Below are 19,907 nucleotides of genomic sequence, written 5' to 3' on the forward strand. Positions count from 1 at the left end.
GTGAGTCGGGCAAAGAGAGGGGGCATCTTCCCTATTTTACAGATAAGGGAGGATTAACACGGGCCCCCACAAAGCTAGCTAGTGGGAGATCTGCAACCAGACCACAGGTGCCTACCTCTGTCCTCTCCCCCATCTCTCCTCATCGGAAAAGTTGGAGGCAAGTTTTCTTTAACTTTTACCTGGTATTGAACAATCGATATAGTGGATACCACCTTTGTTTCCTAATTGCTGGGATTTCACAATTCCCCTCTTCGAAGATGTCTGTTGGTCTGCCTCTGTGCCTCTCTGTCAGCCAGCTGGAGACCTTGCTGTCAGACTCTCTCAGACCTGGAAGGATCTAGAGTGTGGGAGGGCAAGATAATGGCCCTGGACAGGGCAGACTGACAACGAGTGGTGGGCAGCCGACGCTGATATGTTGACGAAGGCTAGCGACTGAGAGAGAAAACAGTCTCGCCACAGCTGGGGCTATCTTGAGTGGGGGTTAGCGACCTTGACTTTAAAGCAGTGTTTCTCCAAGTTTAGTAGACCAGGCCTGAAAATCAACTGGAGTACTTGTTTAAAATCCTAGGCCCCACGTCCAGACTTCTACCTTTAAAATATTCACCCCAGATGATTCTTAGGCATACTAACGTGTGAGACTATCCACCTTCAAGGTATAGGGCTTCTCTCTTGGTATAGGTATCCGAGTCTAAAGAAAAGAGCCCCTTCTCTCTCCGTAGCGTCCGTGTTTCGTGTGCAAGTATATACGGGGGCCGGAGTCAGGCGAGGGTGAGGAGTGACAGATATTGCTGGCCCACATTGCTGTATCTACATCCGAGGCATCATCACAGGAGCTCTTGCGCATTATGGTGTCTGTGAAGTACTTTTAAAAGACTCGTGTCCAGTTTAGACTTGAAGACGGTGAAGGGCCAAAAGATTTCCGTCAAAAGGTGAAAAATAGGGAAGTTTTGATATTTGAAGAGTTAGCCCATTCCTATTGTTTTAAATTGAAATTATTTATTTATTTATTTATTTTAAGATTTTATTTATTTGTCAGAGAGAGAGCATAAGCAGGGGGAGTGGGAGAGGGAGAAGCAGGCTCCCCACCGAGCCAGGAGCCTGATGCGGGGGCTCGATCCCGGGACCCTGGGATCGTGACCTGAGCTGAAGGCAGATGCTTCACCGACTGAGCCACCCAGGCGCCCCTGAAGTTAATTTTTTAAAAATTGACTAATAAGCAAGGCTTATCCAGGGTTCTGGATAGTCAAGGCTTTACAGTAGCAATATATTATTGCTTACCCATTCATGTTCCATATGTGAATATGCAGTCTGCCTGATTAGATTGCCAGAGATTTGTGGCCAGGGAACATGTGTTCTTCTGTATACTTGTAACATCTAGCAAAGTCCTAAGTTCTTAATACTTATTGATGATTGAACTAATTCAGCATGTACCTCTTCTTTATAGGCTTTGGGCTAAGCCACAGCGAGTTGATTGATTTGGGTATTTGTGAAGTTCAAGGAGTCAATCTTGCACTGTCGGTAATGCTAATATGGGAAGAAGTCCTCAGTTGAAACAAATGCATTTTAGTTGACAGATGTGAAAACATGGTCCTAATTATTTTGCTAATGTTTGTTCCCTGTTTAGAGTATCAGTTTAAGCTCAGTCTCACTGCCTCTTCACCCTTTTTGGAATATAAGTTATGTTGCTCTGTGCTTTACAGATCAGAATCTCAAAAATTGGTAGTTCTGGAAATTCCCAAACATAAATATTTTCGTTTACTGACTGAACAGCATGATAGGAATTTAAATAACATGTCCAGACCTAGTGGTAGAAGACTCATAAAAATGCTCAACAGAGTCTGTAGCTTAGATCAAGCTGAATAAGGAATGAATGAATGGGGGACACCTGGGTGGCTCAGTTGGTTAAGGAATGAATGAATAAATATATGCTAGCTAATGGGAAGATAATATTTCACTTAAATATTATGTAGCTTCAGAATTCCATGAGAAGTAACTGATTATTTAATACACATATTTGATTTTGAAGACATGAAGTGGTTCGGAACTTACTGACTGAAGTAGACAGACTTAGGCGTCGTGAAACCCAAATTTAAATTGCATCTAGCTTAAGGGGCACCTGACCGGCTCAGTATGAAGAGCACGCGATTCTTGATCGTGGCGTCCTGAGTTCAAGCCCCACATTGGTGTAGAGGTTACTTAAATAAATAAACTTAAATAAATAAATAAAATTTTCATCTTGCTTAAATCTAGGGACCCCCTAGAAAAATAAAGTGTGTTTTTTACTTCCTCATATCAAAACTGCATTTACTTTCGTTAGTAATAGAACATGAGATAAAGGAAAAGAAATTATTGCCTCCCACTGGACAACCATTGCATCCACGTAATGAAGTTAGACATAACTTTAAAACAGTGCTGTGGTTGGTTTGTAACACACGAACCCTTTATGTATCATGAGTTAATGATGTCTGATGTCATAGGATTTTCACTGAATTGCTCAATAGTTTTTGAGGCATAACTATTTTATTTTTAGAGACAGTGTGAGTTGGGCAGGGGGAAGGGCAGAGGGAGAGGGAGAAAGAGAATCTTAAGCAGGCTACATGCCCAGTGAGGAGCCTGATGCCGGGCTCAATCTCACGACTCTGAGATCTCATGACCTGAGCTGAAATCAAGAGTTGGACGCTTAACCAGCTGAGCCACTCAGGCGCCCCACGGCATAACAATTTTAAATTGCACACTTTTCGGCTAGCTTCTGTAATTTAGACTTACCAGCATATATTTGTTATCTTTCAGTGTGTTTCTATACCCCCTTTCTTTCCCTAAGAATAAAATCTTTCTAACTTAAGATCACCCAAGAGAAGAATTACAAATTGGAAAATGAGAAGGATTTCAAAATAAGAAAATAGAGGTTTGAACTGGTTGCCAAATCTCTTGGATACCACCATAGGAGGCATATCCCGTGACTATAAAACTACACACCTTTAGGAAAACTGTTGAGCCCCATGTCATGGCAACAGGTCATAGGGTTCAAGTTTGAAGTTGATTATTCTCTGGAGTTTAAGTAATTTTCTCATTCATATCTGGTTACAGCCTTTTATTTTAGTCAAAAATAGTTTCTATAGATGTATGTCTAGGAAATTTAAAATTGTAATAGTTAGGCCTGCGAAGTGCTAAAAATAAAGTTAAACCAATCGAATATAAAGGGCCCTTTTTCGTGGAAATTTTAAGTAGTGTCGTATGATCTTAGTGAGTCATTAGAATTAGCTTTCCATGAAAGTGTTTACTTCTAGATCTCATTTTAGCTGTAACATTTACGGTACAGATGTAAATGTTATAATAACTCTTTGGATAAAAGGAAATAAATATCATTTTTTTTAAGTAGTAGCATTATTTCATTGATTTTAATCAGAATGTTGAGGAAAATGTCATGTATTCTTCTAAAGGTCTTTCCGTAACTCAGAGTTTTATAAAAGCATATTTATTTCTGAAACAATGTAGAATATAGCAAATGTTGCCTTTCCTTAATTGACATGCCTTTTGAGATTGGGTATATGATGTGCTTACTATTGAAAAGTTTTTCAGTCATCATAGATAAGTGTTTTGCATGCAGCTTTTATGGTTTTGCTTCTCTATGTGATGCCAAATTAAAAGAAAGTAGCGAAACTATTTAAAAAGCTTTATATGGGGTGCCTGGGTGGCTCAGATGGTTAAGCGTCTGCCTTTGGCTCAGGTCGTGATCCCAGGATCCTGGAATCGAGTCCCACATCGGGCTCCCTGCTCGGCGGGGAGCCTCTTTCTCCCTCTGCCTCTCTCTCTGTCTCTGTCTCTTATGAATAAATAAATAAAATCTTAAAAAAAATAAAGATAAATAAAAAGCCTTATATGATTGTATTTTTTAGCCAGGAGAGCCATATTCTTTTTGCTTGTTTTTTTAAAGATTTTGTTTTTAAGTAATCTTTCACACAACATAGAGTTCGAACTCACAAGGCCGAGATCAAGAGTTGCATGGTCTACCAACTGAGCCAGGCAGGCCCCCCAACACTGTACATTTTTAGTGGCTTTTTATGTTGATAAGTTTGCAGGTTTGATGTACAAACACATCAGAAAATCTAATGATGGTTTGGCTGTTTTATTTACATGTGGTAATTTAAGGAGATACTTAGGAATTTGCTGAGAGACAACTAAACAGATACATTATCATTATTTGAGATGAGAGCAAGGATTTTTCATTAGAGCAGTCCACCATCACTATAAGTGATGCATTTATTTCATTTTTTAAAAGTTTATATCCTGGGTGATTTTCTTCAACACGTACTTACTTTTAACAAGATAATGTGTGTATTTAATTTTTTTTTTCATTTTAAGGAATTCATAGCCTAAAATTATCCAATTAGCAGATGAATATTCTTTTTACCTGTACTCTGCTTTTTAGTCATAGCAGAATTGGTAACACTTAAAAACCCTTCCAGGATATATCCTGGCTTTGATACCCAATTCTTGCTTAATCACCCTTCTGCTTAGAAACTTCTCTTTCAGTTTACCCAACAAATATTTATGGAGTGCCTTCCAGTATGCTGGGAGTGGTGCTCAGTTAGGAAGATACAAAGATTCAGGGATTCCTTCTGGAAGGAGGAACAGGAATTTGGGGAGAGTGTCTCAGCCATATGAAGTCCCATGGCGGGAACGCAGGGTGTGCTAAAGCATGGCCTCTTACTGGAGCACTAGATGCGTTATCTCTACTTGATGATAAACTGCCTCTCTAAGTTGCTTTTTTCCAACAGTTTGACAATGGTAATACAAAATCAGCTGTGCAAATATTATATATTTAAAAATCATTTTTTTTTTCTACCACCACCACTCCCAACACATACAAACACTTTGGTTTGGAGTTTAAGGCAGGTGTTTTGTTTTGAGAGAGAGAGAATGTGCGCACACATGGGGGGGAGGGAGGAGCAGAGGGAGAAGGAGAGAGAGAGAATCTTAAGCAGGCTCCACACCCAGCATGGAACCCGACGCGGGGCTCAATCTCATGACCCTGAGAACAATCAAGAGTCGGGCACTTAACCAACTGAGACACCCAGGTGCCCCTAAGGCAGTTTTTAATAGATGGGAATACTTAAGGATTAATTTGTTTGGGCATGTCAGAGTTGTATAAAGACTTACTTGGGCGTGTGGATTTGGGAATCATATACGAATGAGGCACCCAGGGGTAGCCAAAAACAAAAAAAGCTTACAGATTTTACTAGAACGTAGATACTCCAGGAAACGAAAGAAGAAAAGGCAAGAACTTCTAAATTTCTCAGTCAGTTCTAATCCTGTTTTCAGCTGTAGTGAGAGAGTAAGGGTAGGCAGAAGCTGTGGGTCTTTGGTGCCCCAACGGTTGGACCTTTCTTGTCACCTGCTCAGTCCCTCTGGATTTGCTCTCCTACCCCAACTCCTGTCTTATCCCCAGAACCTCATCCGTCTGACCCCCAATTACAAAAGTTGCCACATACCGGGACCACTCCCGTTCTTGGCTCTTCATTCTCCTTCCATCCCGTCATTCCCCTCCTTACCCTTTCCGTTTTCCCCTTTTGTCCCTTTTCCTACTGTTTCCTGGCTTGCCAGCCTACCAGCCCCACTTATTGCTGCTCTATCCCTCCTCCCCCCAAAACTCAGTATCCTCCCTCTCTTTTGGAAATGTTAGAGATGGAAAGAGTGCTTCCCTTCGCTTCACTCCTGCCACAAGTACACAAACACAACTGTGCAGGCACACACTTGTTTGCACTGTGAGGAAGGAGATAGGTACTGTATTAATCCGAGACATAGCCAAGAGATGTAAATCCTCTGCGGGACTGGAAGTACCCACCCGGCTCTGCAAAGGAAATTGACATGTGAGAAGGGTACTTATAGAAGATGAAATTATGACTTCCCAGCATAGTCGTCTTTGAGAGACATCTGGGATTTTCCGTTTTGATTTTAGCAAGGCTACATATCTGAGTATCCGGTAAAAATTTTTTAATGTCGTTGATATTCAGTTTCCTGAAAGAAGTAAAGGAGATGAGGTGCGCGCGTGCACACATGTGTATGTAGCCATTCATGTGAACAGTTCTGTTTTCTGTAATAAGGAGCCCTGATGTATTAAGAGTTTTGCTCTGTTGTGCAGAAGTCAGGTTTTTGTGTGCTTTAAAAGGTTTAACAGCCCTACTTGGTCACCATCCAAATACTCTTACTGATTGGTAGAACTTAACAGAGCACACAGTTTGGCTGATCTATAGTCCTGTCGGGGTGACACGAATAACATGGCTAGCCCCCATTAGTCTGAGGAGACATTGTCAGGACTGAAGAGAAGATTATATGGTGCCTGCTCACACAAACCATGGTCAATGCTATTAGTCTGTAGTTGTACCTACCACAGGATTCACCAAAACTTGCAAGAAGGTAGGTCAGTTCTGAGGGAATATTATGAAAATATGGAGAGAGAGAGAGGTCAGAGGGGTGACATTACCAGTCAGTTCATTGCATGGGGTGGTGGGACGGAAGAACCATCACTGTCAGCCAGTGAGTTCAATTTTTCTGTAAGTTATTTAGAAACATTTATGTTTGGAAAAAAAAAAATTCCCCCTCCTAGCTGTATATTTCACTTCTCTCCCATACTATGACTGGCTAAATTCTCATTTGCCTTTTTCTCCCTCATCATACTTAAACACCTTCTGGAATGAAGATTTTGTGAATGGTCTTTGCACACACTTTTGTATTTTTGGTGTCTGTCTCCCACTTCTGTCTTTGAGCGTACATATCATTGGAGGAATAAATAGCTCTTGGTAATTCTTGTTTATTTAGAACACACAGAGGTACTTACAGAATGTGGTTCACGTCACAGAGAAACACACGTCTTCAGGAAAGGTCTCATCAAGAAGGAGGGACAGTAGGGATTCTAGAGTGCAAGTCCCAGACTAGCAGATGGAAACCTGGTTCCTAGTCCCAGTCCTGCTGCTAGCTAGCAGGGTGAAATTGGGCAAGTTCACATCTCTGGGCTTCAGGTCTTTCATCTGTACAATGAGGGTTCTGAGCAAGATGATTTGTAAGAATTCTAAAAGTTTTATAAAATATCTCCTCTTTCTACGTGGGGAAACAGGGAATTCTGCATTGTAAGATTTGGCCAAGGATGCCTCTTTTTTGTGGCCTTGGCCAAGTCCCAGCATCGTACTTTGTTTATGACATCTCTGAAATACGCATTTCACAGGTATTTTCAAGTGATTAGTTAGTGTTCCTCAAATGCTTTGAAGAGTTTTTGGGTATGTTGTCTTTCTGTCCTCTTTTATGCATTGGTCCCTAATAGAAACCAAATGTTCTGTAAATGAAATCAGTGTTTCATATGAAGTCAACGAGCGTTTTTGACATTTCCCAGCATAAAATTCTATTTAAAATATACATTTAGTAATTTTCTCCCTTTCACTCTGGAGGTGAAAACATTTTCAGGTCCAGAATGTAATGGTAATTATGCTCGATATTTGCTACCAGAGTCGTCAGGGTAGTAAAATCTGATTAATTTGGACTCTGCTAATTTGTAATTGGGGTGATTTTACCTGGCTGAAGTTTATTTCTAAACGATGTATGAGGAGCGTTGTTGTTAGGCAAATTAATAGTGTAAAGTAGATTTCATGGACCGTATTTCTACGTAAAGGAATTATTTTTAAAGCCTTTGGCATATTAGTTGTTTGCTCGTGAGAGATAATTAAAAATGACTCCTGGCAATTTGTTAAAGCGGGGAGAACTGAATAGAAATAAATGGTCATCATCAGATGTAAGCTTTTATTTAGGGTTTTGGGGTCTTTACCAGTGCTGAGGGTGGTGTGGAGGGAAAGCAGTCTTACTTTCTTTTCACTTTGGGCAAATATGACAATTGTTCGAGGGCCCCCAAAACAGGTTGTAAACGTTAAGTCTAAGAGAAACCTAGACAGGCAATTGACATAGAGGATTTGGTGCTACTCGTTGATTTCTTTGGAGCCTGAAGTTAGACAAAGATTATGTGGGTTTTTTGAATACATTGATTGTTCACGAAGAATAATAACTGGAGAACCTTTGCAATGAAGTGATCTTCACCTGTTTGTGGGGGTTACCCCCTGGGAGATCTCAAAAACTCCACATTTACCCTATATCCCACTCATAAATTTTGAGTCAACCTTATAGACTGCTCGCAACACTTTACTAACCATGTTTTTATGTAGGTTTGGGGGTCTTTGTTCTCAGAAGTTGTATTTGCAATTACTGCTTTGTAATATTTTCATAAGCTGGAAAGTGATTGAATTTGCTTTCTAAAATATCACCTCCTTGCCACATACAGCTAATTTGTAGCTGTTTTATGTTTTATATTTGGAAATGTTTGAGAATGCTTCACGTTTTTGGAATGGGACATTCCAAACTTGCTTGATGAGCACACGTGCGCATGTGTGTGTTTTATTCTGAGGGTTTCCAACAAGTTGGCAAGGCTGAGTGTTGTACCTGGGACCTTTTTGCTCCATAACTATTAAGAGTTATTACATAAAGCCTTCTAGTGTAAAATATTGACTATGGTTTATTTGTATTAGTGGTGCTTTTTTTTTTAACCTTTTAAATGTATTTTGCTCATTAGAGTATTGATAAATACTCCTTTCTCTGATTCCTTTGAAGATTTTTATGAGACAGTTTTGTGTGTGGGTACTAAAAAGAGAATTATAATTTAACTTTTTAAGTTGCTGGCCTGGGTTTTTGGGGGGTGCTTGTGTATGGTCGATTGAATAAAAATTATTTGTGAGTTAGTGATGGCTGACATCTACCTACTGTTTAATAAAGTTTATGCGTTACTGGTCAATCTTTCAAAATAAGCTTTCTCTCCATAGATGTATGTATGCATGTGGTGTGTGTATACATTGCCACAAGTATGGGTGGTTTCCATAGGAAAATACTCTTTGCCTGAATATTGACGTGTATCTTAACGGAAGGTATTGGTGATTACCTGGAGCTAATTTCACACTGTATTTCTGGTATATTAAATTCTGTATTGTGGAATTTTTGAAGGTGGTTGCTTCCTATGGTAACATTCGTCTGTGCTTTTTGAATACAAATGAGAAACCTCTTAAGGGACTAAATCTCCGTCTTTTAAAAACTAGGAATAATTTGGAAGGTGTATCCGAAAGCCAGCTACTCAGGTTAGAAGCACAAGTTTATTTTTTGCATACAGACTTGAAAGTAAATATGAGCTGTTTGTCACTGCAGTGCTTTTTTTTTTTTTAAAGGTAGTGGCTTCTGTGTGGAGGGCAGTCTGCTTTTACTAAGCTTGCACTGGTGAAGGCAAGATAATTCTGTTTTTAGGCAGATGTAGAAGGGTGCTATGAAGGTAGATGGTTAGTGATGGCGACTCGCCGACATCAGAGGTGAAATTCTTCAGCCCATAAATAAAGAGTTCAGCATAATACCAGCCTCTCCTATTTTCACTTCTTAGAATTGTGTAGAAAATGTGTGAGATTGGTGCTTTAAACAGAAACTTACAACACCCCGTCACTTTCGGGGCACTTACAAGGCTGTTTTCTGGCAGTATTCTAAAATGATATGGATGAACCGTATATTTGCCGCTGCTTTCATGAAATACCTCAAGTTGCCTTTGACAGCAGCTTGAATTTTTCAATCTCCTTGTCAGTCGCTAACCCCTAGAGGTTACCGGACCCGCCGCTGAGCTTTGGAATGGTCCCTGCTGGACACCTGCTTGGCCAGCAGCATTGGTCTCTCCTCTAGGCAATTTGTGAGCTGTTTGGGGGTGGGGGAGGAGGGAGGGGGCCGAACGGGAGGGGAAAGGGGGAGAGAAGAAGGGGAGGGCAGCATTGAATTAGATTGTTGATAGCGTCCCTCCGAGGACTGCTATTAAGAGCACGCCACTCTGTACTTCTCTGCTGCAGAAGACAGAGTGATATTCGTGTTACCACAGCATGTTGTAAACGGATGAGATTCTGCTCATCCCGGCTTGGAAATAAGAATAGGGAAAGGAGAGCAACTTGAATCAGAAGCCGCTAGAAGAGCGTGCAGAGTTCTGCAGCAGTTTATACTTGTTCTTACATTTTGCCTTCTTCTAACTGGAAAACAGAGAGACTGGCATTTTTTAAACGGGCTTTTCCCATAATGGCATTCTTTTATTGTGTGGCCAGAGCTTGTGCGGGAGGAAAGCGGGCTGCCGAATTTAGTCACTGATCTCTATTAGCTGTGGCCTAAGGCTATGCTGAGGTTTATATCCCATTTGTATTGTTGCAGCTCAAAAGAAGAATGTTCAGAGGATGACAAGTGTATTCTGAGTAGGTATGTTGTTTCATTTTCATATGAAACCCATCTATTTTTTTTTCCTGCTACCATTGGTCAGAAATCAGGTTAATAGGTGCAGAATCGAGTACAGCACTGCAGTATCCCTGTTAAGGTAGAACAATGGTAATGCCAGCTTACACCGACGACAACAACAACAAAATAAAACCCCAGCCGCTTTTTGTGAAATAAAGCTGCATTGTGTGGTCTGCACGGTGCAGTCTTAAAAAAAAAAAAAAAAAAAAAATATATATATATATATATATATATATATATATACTGCAGTCAACGCTTTCCTAACGAGGTGGCACTATTGTTGAGTTAGAACGATAGAATCATCGTATTGCTTTAGGGGACAGGAGGATTTAAGGGAGGTGCCTTGCAGCCCTATTTTACAGATCGGAGGCTTCGGTGTTAGGGGCACGGGCAGATCGCTTGCTTGTTCTCCGCGGCAGCCGCTGCTGTGTGTCGGGACAGTGTGGAATGGAAGTCCTAGTCGGTAGTCTGTTATGGAAACGCCGTTTACTGTTATTGTAGTACCGTGGTGACAACATGCCATTGAAATGGAAAACGAGCTCTCCTGCTATCTGGAAATTCCCAGTTCCTGTGCTTAAAACATCCAGGTCAACTCCACTTTCTCCAGCATACATGTAAGTGAGAGAAAATAGGATATTAAAGTGGGGTTTCTTTCGTGAATCAACCTTGTGGCAAAAGGGGGTAAAAACAAAACAAACAAACAAAAAAAACCATCCCAAACAGCCACATCCCCAAACCCACAAGAGTAAAAACCGCAAGCTGGCTTATAATGAAATATATGGGCATGCCCACATTTTACCTTCGGTTGCTTGTCCTGGGAGTTGATGTTTATTTTTATTTAACGTGCTTAATTGTCATCGGGTTACTAATGTACAAGTCTAAAGGTATACCTAAGGAATTGCCTAAGGATAGACTTTAATCTTTCAGGACGGGTGGATTTTATTTTGAATTTTTCTATATCTGAAATATTTAAGATGACTTCTTTTGTGTAGTGGCACAAAACACTGCTGGTGATTGTTGTTGGTGTGGTGTTAAATAGGGAAATGGTCTCTATAATTTTTGGATGAATTGGAAACGTTCGGAGTTAACACATGGATCAGAAAATGAGCCTTGTAACTAGGACTTTTACACTTGAGTTGTGTATGAATATTAATAAGTTCAATGTTCTATCTTTCCCAGTTTTATAATTCCGGTTCTGAAGTGTAATTTCAAGTTTGTGCAAGTTCTAGTTCTGTCAATAGTTATGTACATACGTGGAGTTGAAAAATGTGTTCTACAAATGCCTGTTTTAGAAATTTATTTTAAGTAAATATATACTAAAATATATTGGGAAGTCTTACTAGAATTTTTGAAAATCTGAGTTTTTAAATTTGCAAACTGTTGCCTTAGAAACAAAATCCAGGAGATAGAATGAAATCTTCTTTTAAAATATTGTCTGTGATCCTTTTTTTTTTTTTTCCTCTCGGTAGGGGAAGGCGTAAGGGAAAGCTGGACCTTTTTTTTTTTTAATTTTTTAAATATTAGCACAAGAAAAGCTTTTGGAGTAGAAGCCTGTTTTAACTGTATTTCCTTTACAGTATTTTCCAGCAGGAAAGCTGTGGAAAATTCTTCCTGCTTTAGGTTAATTGTGTGTTTAGAAAACTGATGAGTTGCCATTTTATTAGTTTTTGTTTTATATGAGGTTCAGAAACACAGTGGTGTCTTAGTCTGGTTCTTTGAAAGGCTTTCAGCTGCTGAGGAAGTGTGCTGGTGCTCTCAGTCCAAAGGAAGCGATTCCCTAGAAAGCGCTGAAAAATGAGGACATTTCAGAGTGAAATTCTGTCATCATGTCATTTTCAGATTATTTTTTGTTCTTCCTGAGAGATGCTTCAGGTGATTTTATCTGTTTGCTTGTGTGACTTTCCCTCTAAGTTAAAATTTTAAGTCAGATTTGTAAAAGAAAGGAAAAAAAAATCAGCTATATTTGTTTCTCAAAAGCTGAATTTGTCAAAAGCACAAATTAATGCAGGTGATAAGTTAATGGAGCTCCTTCAAATCATTTGAGAAAATGAGATGTGCCTGTTGACTTTATGAATCCTAGCTGGTGAGAAATGAGCAAAGATTTACCAAAAGCAGCTTCATTGTAAAAACAAAACAAAACATACACACCCCAAAACTTGAAATCAGCAGGGTACAATTAATAATGGCTATTAATGAGTCTGGTATTCCTCCTATATTTTACCATACAGAGGATCCAAACTGTAGCTCCTGTTGTGGCCCAATTTTTAGAGATGGTTAAAAAATGTATATTGTATTCATACTAGCCATAGGCTCAGATACAGCTTAATACAGCATCTGTAATGAATCACTTTCCTCCTTTTAAGTACTCACTGCTTTGACCTGATGGTATGAGTGAATTGATGTAGGTGGTAGAAGCTGGAAAATACCACAGATCTTGCATGTTGATGTTGATTGTTGGTAGTACACAGAGGTAGAATGGGAAGATGTATTTGAAGGGCTCGCGTTAGGTTACACCATTTTGACATTGTGACAGGCCAAGTTATTAAATTGGCCTTAACTTATTTTTCTTTATAAATGAATTAATACAGGGTTTTAAATATCATGTTAATATACACAGGGAAAATATGTGAAATATAGGAAAAGACTAGCTTGGGGAGTTTAAATCAGGTGTCTAAATATATCATTTAGTTTTTGACAGTTTCAGATTGAAGTTCATTGTCTTACTTGGCCAGAAATAAAAATATCATGTGTAACACGTTCTCATCAGAGCTTCTTTATATTCCACAACACTTCTGCACACAAAATGATACTTAAGTTGAGCGTGATTTTCACTCTCAAAAATTACAAGGACTAAGTTAGAAAACTGGGTCAAGTAACATTGTGTTTGCTCTCACAGTTGTTGGGTTAAATGGTTATTTGTGTCTTTGGGTCTAAAGTCTTTGCCTTGAAATAGAATAATTTAATTCTGACTTTTTGGTCAATTGTGATATCTGAGAGTTTTTCTATAAAATTATATCTAAACCTTTACAATATTATCTGGAATATAGAATTCTTGACAGTTAAGAGAAACATCTTTTTTTGTATGTTTGCTTGAGTCGTATCAGTATTGGTTTGTAGTGTTGCATCAATATGTATTGTGATTTGTCAAGTAACAGATTCCGTGGTTTTCATCGAAGATTTGGGTCTATTTTTCAAAGACTGAAATTTCAATAAAAATCTTTCGGGCTGTAGTAAAAATGTGCTGTGGTAATTGAGCAAGTGTGGAAAAAATATAAGGGCTCCTTATGGTCTTGTTCTCAGCCCAGTGTAGGTGCTGCTTAGCTGGAGCTCCTTTATTTTTTTAGTTTTTATTTTTTTAAAAGAATTTATTTATTTGACAGAGAAGGACAGCGAGAGAGGGAACACAAGCAGGGGGAGTGGGAGCGGGAGAAGCAGGCTCCCCACCAAGCAGGAAGCCCGATGGCGGGGCTCCATCCCAGGACCCTGGGATCATGACCTGAGCCGAAGGCAAACGCTTAGTTACTGAGCCACCTAGGTGCCCCTGGAGCTCCTTTATTGATGCTATAGGTAGGGCAGTGCTTCTCCTCCCGTGAGAGGTACAACAGACAACTTTTCACTTACTGCAAACATCGAACAGAAAGGCGATTTTCCCCTTGTGGATTTCAAATCCAAGTTTGCCTTCTTTCTGCTTATTTAAAGCTTGAATGAGAGGTGCAGCCTCTCTCCGTATACTCAAGACTGATTATAAGGACAATGTTGATGACGATATGAAGGAGAATCGTCTCTTATATAGCATAAAGCGCTCTTCAAATTGTGTTATTCTGTGATTTGGGAATAGTGGGAGTACCTTAAAGACAAAAGATGGAGGAAAAAAATCCTTTGCCTTCAGGCAGCTTGGTTACCAAATGCTTAGTCTTTACTGGGTAGATTGAGTCTTCCTTCAGCTTCCGTTTTGAACCCTTGAAGGGTGGTGTGCCATCCATGTGGAATTTGCGTTACACTCTGTTCAACAGTAGGTTGAAGTTCAGCCTTAGCCTGAGGGAGGATCTCCTGGTCAGTGTAAACTGAATTAGTAAAGACTCCGTTCCTGACAGGTGTGAACCATATAAATTAACCTGTCATTTTGCCTAAATTAATAAAGCTGAAAGGGCAGTCACATCTAAGTGGTTTTCTGGTATTTTGGTATTCATTGTTTTTAAACAGCAAATGGTTCCTTCGGGCTAATGTTACAGGGTTAATGTATTGCTAGTTTCTAAGGGCACGCTGAAATAGAACAGGATTAGCATTAGCGATCCTTTTATCTTTTTTTCACAAGCTGTAAGTTTTGATAACAATGGTGTGGCAATAAAGAGGAAGACAATGGGTAGGAATTAACCAGTGCAATGTAACAGTGAATTTTCCAGCAAGACAGACACACGGTGGGATGTTTTCCTTCGAATTTTACCTTTCTCAAGCAAAAAGACAATGAATGTAGAATGAGTGTTAGTGAATTAGACTTGTGCCCCTTAAGCTAATGAATGCACTTGCCTTCGGTCAGCTCCCTGTTTACGGTTATTTTGTTTAATATGTAAAATAGAGTTTGTAGTAAATATCAACAGCACAGTATTTTATAGCAGTTGTTTTCTATCATTGTATCATTAAAATGCAGTATCTAGATTTCCTGAGAAAAGACTGTGCAGACTGTATAAGTATCCCTTGTTTATGGGTGATTCAAAAAAGAGAATAAAAATAGGCATTTTAAAAAATTTGACACATTTTCTATTCCCTAAGGTTGTCTTTTTTTCTAATTTAGTGATTACAACAAAACCTCGTGGTTTTCGAAGTCATTTTTTACTTGGCAAAATACTTCTTAAATTGATCATCTCAAATTAGAAAAGAATATATGCAGCTATTTTCACAGTTACCACATACATAAACTTTTATTTCTGTCTGCTTAATTTGTTTTTACTACACGCTCACTCTAACAAAATTAAGTGGAGAAATAACATAAACAATGCCTAAGAACAGTTTAGTGTGAGTGTGTATCTTTGGTGGCATGTCCTTGGGAATTTCTATTGTCTAAGCTTACAGATGGGCTAGCTTAACATAACATTAATGGGAAACCATAGAGATGAAGGTGACCTTAGAGGTCATTTAGAGAATCCAAATCCCCTTTAAAGCAGGAATCCTTTCTGCGACACCTCTGAAAGATGGTTTAATACACATTCTCCTTGATCACTGTCAGTAACAGAGAGCTCACTACCTCACCAAGGCAGCACCTCTCATGCGTGGACAGCTCTTCCTTGCATTGAGCAAAATCTTTCCTAGATCTTTTATCTCTAGATCCTCATGTAGCTTTTTGGAGGTAGATAGAAAAATCTCTATTTTCTGTACTACATACAAGTCTGGAAATCTCTTTCTTTAAGCCTTGCTTGTATGACATGTTTTCCAGACCCTTCACTCTGCTGGTTGTCCTCACCTGGCCCCGTTTTTTTTTTTCATGTTAATCTTTATAGGAGATACTATATCTGAATGCAGTGCTCCCTATGTGGTCCGACTAGATGACACTTTTCTCCTTGTCTTAGAGACTGGGATTAAATCATTTTTAATCACAGGATTCACACTGTTCTGTACTGAATTCCGAGTTTACAAACTTCCTTTCCAGAGGTTCATGACTGGATTGCTTGCACCTCCTAGTCAGTGTGGATTCTTTTCACTACTTCAGAATTTTTAGTCTGGGGAAGCCTGCCTGGCATGTGCAAGGGAAGTTAGAATCTTGTCTTAAAGCCAGTTGTGTGTGTGTTTTAAAAGATCTCTTGAAACCATTTAATGTTACTGAAGAATATCTCACAAAAGAAACTTGCAAGACAGAAAGCTAGTATTTCTGATGCTTTCAGAAATTTCCAAGAATTTTCCTTGTCAAGAATTTCTCTAGATGCATTGTTTTTTTTTTCTACTTTAATGTGACTTCCAAGTACCCCTCAAAACACTTGTCCCATAGAGAAGGGGCAGAAACGCAAATCTCCTATAGCCTCACGGGAAGTCTGGAGTTACTAAGAATTCTAAGGATTCCAGACATTCTGCTTGAAAGTTAGAATATTTAGATGAGAAGCTAAGTCGGGCCGAGTTAGGGGGAGGGGATAGGGAAGTATTTGTGTTAATGACTTTAACTTGGGGTTAAAGAGTCAAGAATTATAAGCACTGTGCATGATGATATTTTAAATTGAAATGGCAGCCACAGAGTATTGCTTTATTTCCTCAAGACGGTAAGAAAGAGATGGTGTCAGCGTGTGATTCTTGGGGAATCTGTACGTAAAGGAGTTGCTGAGTAATCCATTTTTGAAAGTGCTCAGCTCTTTTTCACTCACCTTGTATATTGACTTTAAAATATTGTAATATTCAGAATTACTCACTTTCTGTTATGTGCCAGGCATAACTCTGCTGGGTATTAGGGGTATAGTCCTTACAATCACTCAATCACTCATAACTATTCTTCCATCCTATCTGTATTCACAAACAATTAAATTGCTTAATTTATTTTACTGGTATGAAAATTCTGGTCCAGGATAATCAGGTTAATTTTTGTTTACTGTACTTTCAGTATTGATAATGCATTTAATGGGAATGAAAACACTATAGAAGAGAAATGTGTCTGAGCTAAATATGAAGACATGAATTGAAAATAGATACCAGATTTTTTTTTAATTTTCTTTTAAAGATTTTATTTTTAAGTAACTTTGACACCCAACGTGCAGCTCAAACTTACAACCCTGGGATCAAGAGTCATGTGCTCTACCGACTGAGCCAACCAGGTGCCCCGAAAATAGATACCAGATTATAAAGTGCATATTACGTAGGATGGAAAGTGAACCAATTTATGTTTAAACTTGATAGTAACCGGGCACCTGGGTGGCTCAGTTGGTTAAGCGACTGCCTTCGGCTAAGGTCATGATCCTGGAGTCTCGGGATTGAGTCCCGCATCGGGCTCCCTGCTCAGCAGGGAGTCTGCTTCTCCCTCTGACTCTTTTCCCTCTCATGCTCTCTATCTCTCATTCTCTCTCTCTCAAATAAGTAAATAAAATCTTTAAAAAAAATAAACTTGATAGTAACCTTTTTAAACAGGAGGAACAGAGTATCATCCTTTAAGTTGGACAGGGCATAGGTGCTTTCTAGGGCATAAGTGTACATATTTTACCTTTTAAGCAGCAATAATATGATCCTGGTCTGTAGGATGTCATCTTAGTGAAAAATAAAATTATATTTTGTTTTCAATTAGAGTAAGATATTTTCATTGGTGTGACTTCCCATGATGAGGGTATATGTTGCTTTTATCCAGTGTTGCCGTATTTATGGTATGCTAAGATAAGAACATCTCCACCTTGTTGGAGAGTACTTCTTAGGATATGGTTCAATAGTGAAAAGCAGTAACTTATTCTTCCCTAAGAAAAAGGTAAATAAAAACAACTTTCAGAACTCCAGGAGCTTAAAACTTGAATCTAGCCTGTAAGACCAGTATTATACATTTCATGTGAAATGTATTTGTTTGCCATTTTTAGAAACTGTCCTGGTTTAACAGAGCTAAATATAATACAGTTTGTTGAGTGCTACTATAAAAATGCCAAGCACTTTGCAGGCTGCCTCCCAAACACTCTATATGGGTAAGTCGTCTCTGTTTTACACCGGAGGGCACAGTGGTTCAGAGAGGTTAATTAACTTGCTCTATGTCACACTCAAAGGAAGAGGTGAAGTGAGAATTCAAACTCAGGTCTGCTTGATATCAAAGCTCTTAACTTTTCTAATGCCATTTTGTTTTTTTCAACTTTTGCTACTTTCCTGCCAGCTATTAATTAGATAATATCTCACTAGGGTCGGTCGGAAGAACAAAGAAGTATGACAGATGAGGTAAGCTTTTTTGAATTGGGTGGTGGCATAAGGAGAAGTCAGCTTTACTTGGCCATACTGTCAAGTGGTGAAGTTGTAGGAAAATATTGGGGCAATTATCTTTAATTGCTGATAGGGTATTAGGATTCACTTCACTGTTTCCTATTTCTCTCAAAGCACTGTTCTACATTCATTGGCTCCCCACGTTTTCCCCCCATGGTAATCAGCCACCATGGACAATGCTCTAGCTCTTAGGCTCTTTTTAGTACTTTCCTAGGGTACTCCCCAGTCAGCATGTTTAGTATTTTCTTGTGGACATTATTGTCCCATTGCTTAATGGTGTGCAAGCACTCAATAAGAACTCTATATTAGTTTTCTTACTGCCATAACAAATCACTGCAAACTAATGGCTTAAAACCTCCCTAATTTATTATCTTAACAGTTTTTTAGCTCAGAAGTCTGGTATGGGTCTCGCTGGGCTAAAATCAAGGTGATGGCAGGGCTTTGTTCACATCAGAGGCTCTAGGGGAGAATCTGTTTCCTGCTCATTGGGGTCAGTGGCACAACTCAGTTCTTGGCCGTTGTTGGACCACCAAGGTTCCTGTCTTCTTGCTGGCTGTGAGCTGAGAGTTGATCTCAGCTTCTAGAGGTGGCCTGCATGTCTTGGCTTGTGGCTCCCTTCCTCCATCTTCAACACTGACAGTGGCCAAAGTCCTTTTCATATGAATCTTTTTCTGACCCGCTCTTCTGCCTTCGTCTTCCACTTCTGAGGACTCATGTGACTAGATTGGGCCTGCCTGGAGAATACAGGAGGGGTTCCACAAATTGTACATTTTTATCACTAAGCCAAATTTATTAATCTCTGCACCAGTGACTTTGCTTTCAAAAATTCTAATCAAACATCACTAGGCAGTTCTCAAACTCTGCAATGGTGATTTCCTGGAAATCTTATTAAAAAGTAGAATTCTACAGGCATGGCATTATAATCTGGGATTGTGTTGAAAGTATCATGAAAACCAGTTCTACTGTTAGAACTTGTATTATGCTCCCAAGTCCTATAAAATAAGCACAAATGTATACATCAGTTTTGCAAGTATACACAAACACATAAAATGCAGGTGTGAGTTAAAACCAAGAGCCTAATAATTTCAGACTTTATTATTGATTTGACTTCTTGACATGCAGGCTGTTTTTGAGATGATTTGCATGGTCCAAAGTCTCCTTTTAAAAGCTAATAAGCATTAGTGCTACTTTAAAAAATATATATATTTTTTATTTATTTATTTGAGAGGGAGAGAGAGTATGTGGGGAAGGAGCAGAAGGGGAGGGAGAGAATCTCAAGCAGACTCTGTGCTGAGCTCAGAGCCCAACGTGGCGCTTGATCTCATGACCCTGAGATCACGACCTGAGCCGAAACCAAGAGTCAGACACTTAACCGACTGAGCCACCCAGGTGCCCCATAGTGCCAACTTTTTAATAAAACCATAGAATTTGTTTTCTTAATAAAGTTTTACGTAATGAGCAGAAACATTCAAAATTACTCCATTGATATTAGACCTGTCTAAAACGTTGTAAAATGAGTGCATCATACAAGTTGGTTGATGTTGATTGTATTTTATTGTATTGATGAATTGAAGAAAACATTTCAAAGGACTCTGCATTCCTTTCCACTTTCTCAAAACATTTTCATCTTATTTGGAGCACTG

The 19,907-nt window shown here is 39.1% G+C and overlaps 1 protein-coding gene across 6 annotated transcripts in view; it reads left to right on the plus strand.

Annotated features, from left to right (window-relative positions):
• KLHL13 (kelch like family member 13) overlaps positions 1-19,907 on the plus strand; it is a 200,133-nt gene that overhangs the window by 118,965 nt on the left and 61,261 nt on the right. The window contains exons 1-2 of one of the 6 annotated variants that reach the window (XM_027609348.1): positions 9,950-10,305; positions 10,843-10,955. The exons of 3 other annotated variants lie outside the window; for them this stretch is intronic. In XM_027609348.1, the coding sequence (XP_027465149.1) occupies positions 10,858-10,955 (98 nt within the window). In that variant the 5' untranslated portion in view covers positions 9,950-10,305; positions 10,843-10,857. Of the gene's footprint in view, positions 1-9,949; positions 10,306-10,682; positions 10,956-19,907 lie in introns of those variants that run through there. 2 more of the 6 variants (XM_027609349.1, XM_027609347.1) reach the window with 2 other exon arrangements.

This window comes from Zalophus californianus, chromosome X, assembly GCF_009762305.2.
Source record: "Zalophus californianus isolate mZalCal1 chromosome X, mZalCal1.pri.v2, whole genome shotgun sequence".
Classification (NCBI taxonomy): Eukaryota; Metazoa; Chordata; class Mammalia; order Carnivora; family Otariidae; genus Zalophus; species Zalophus californianus.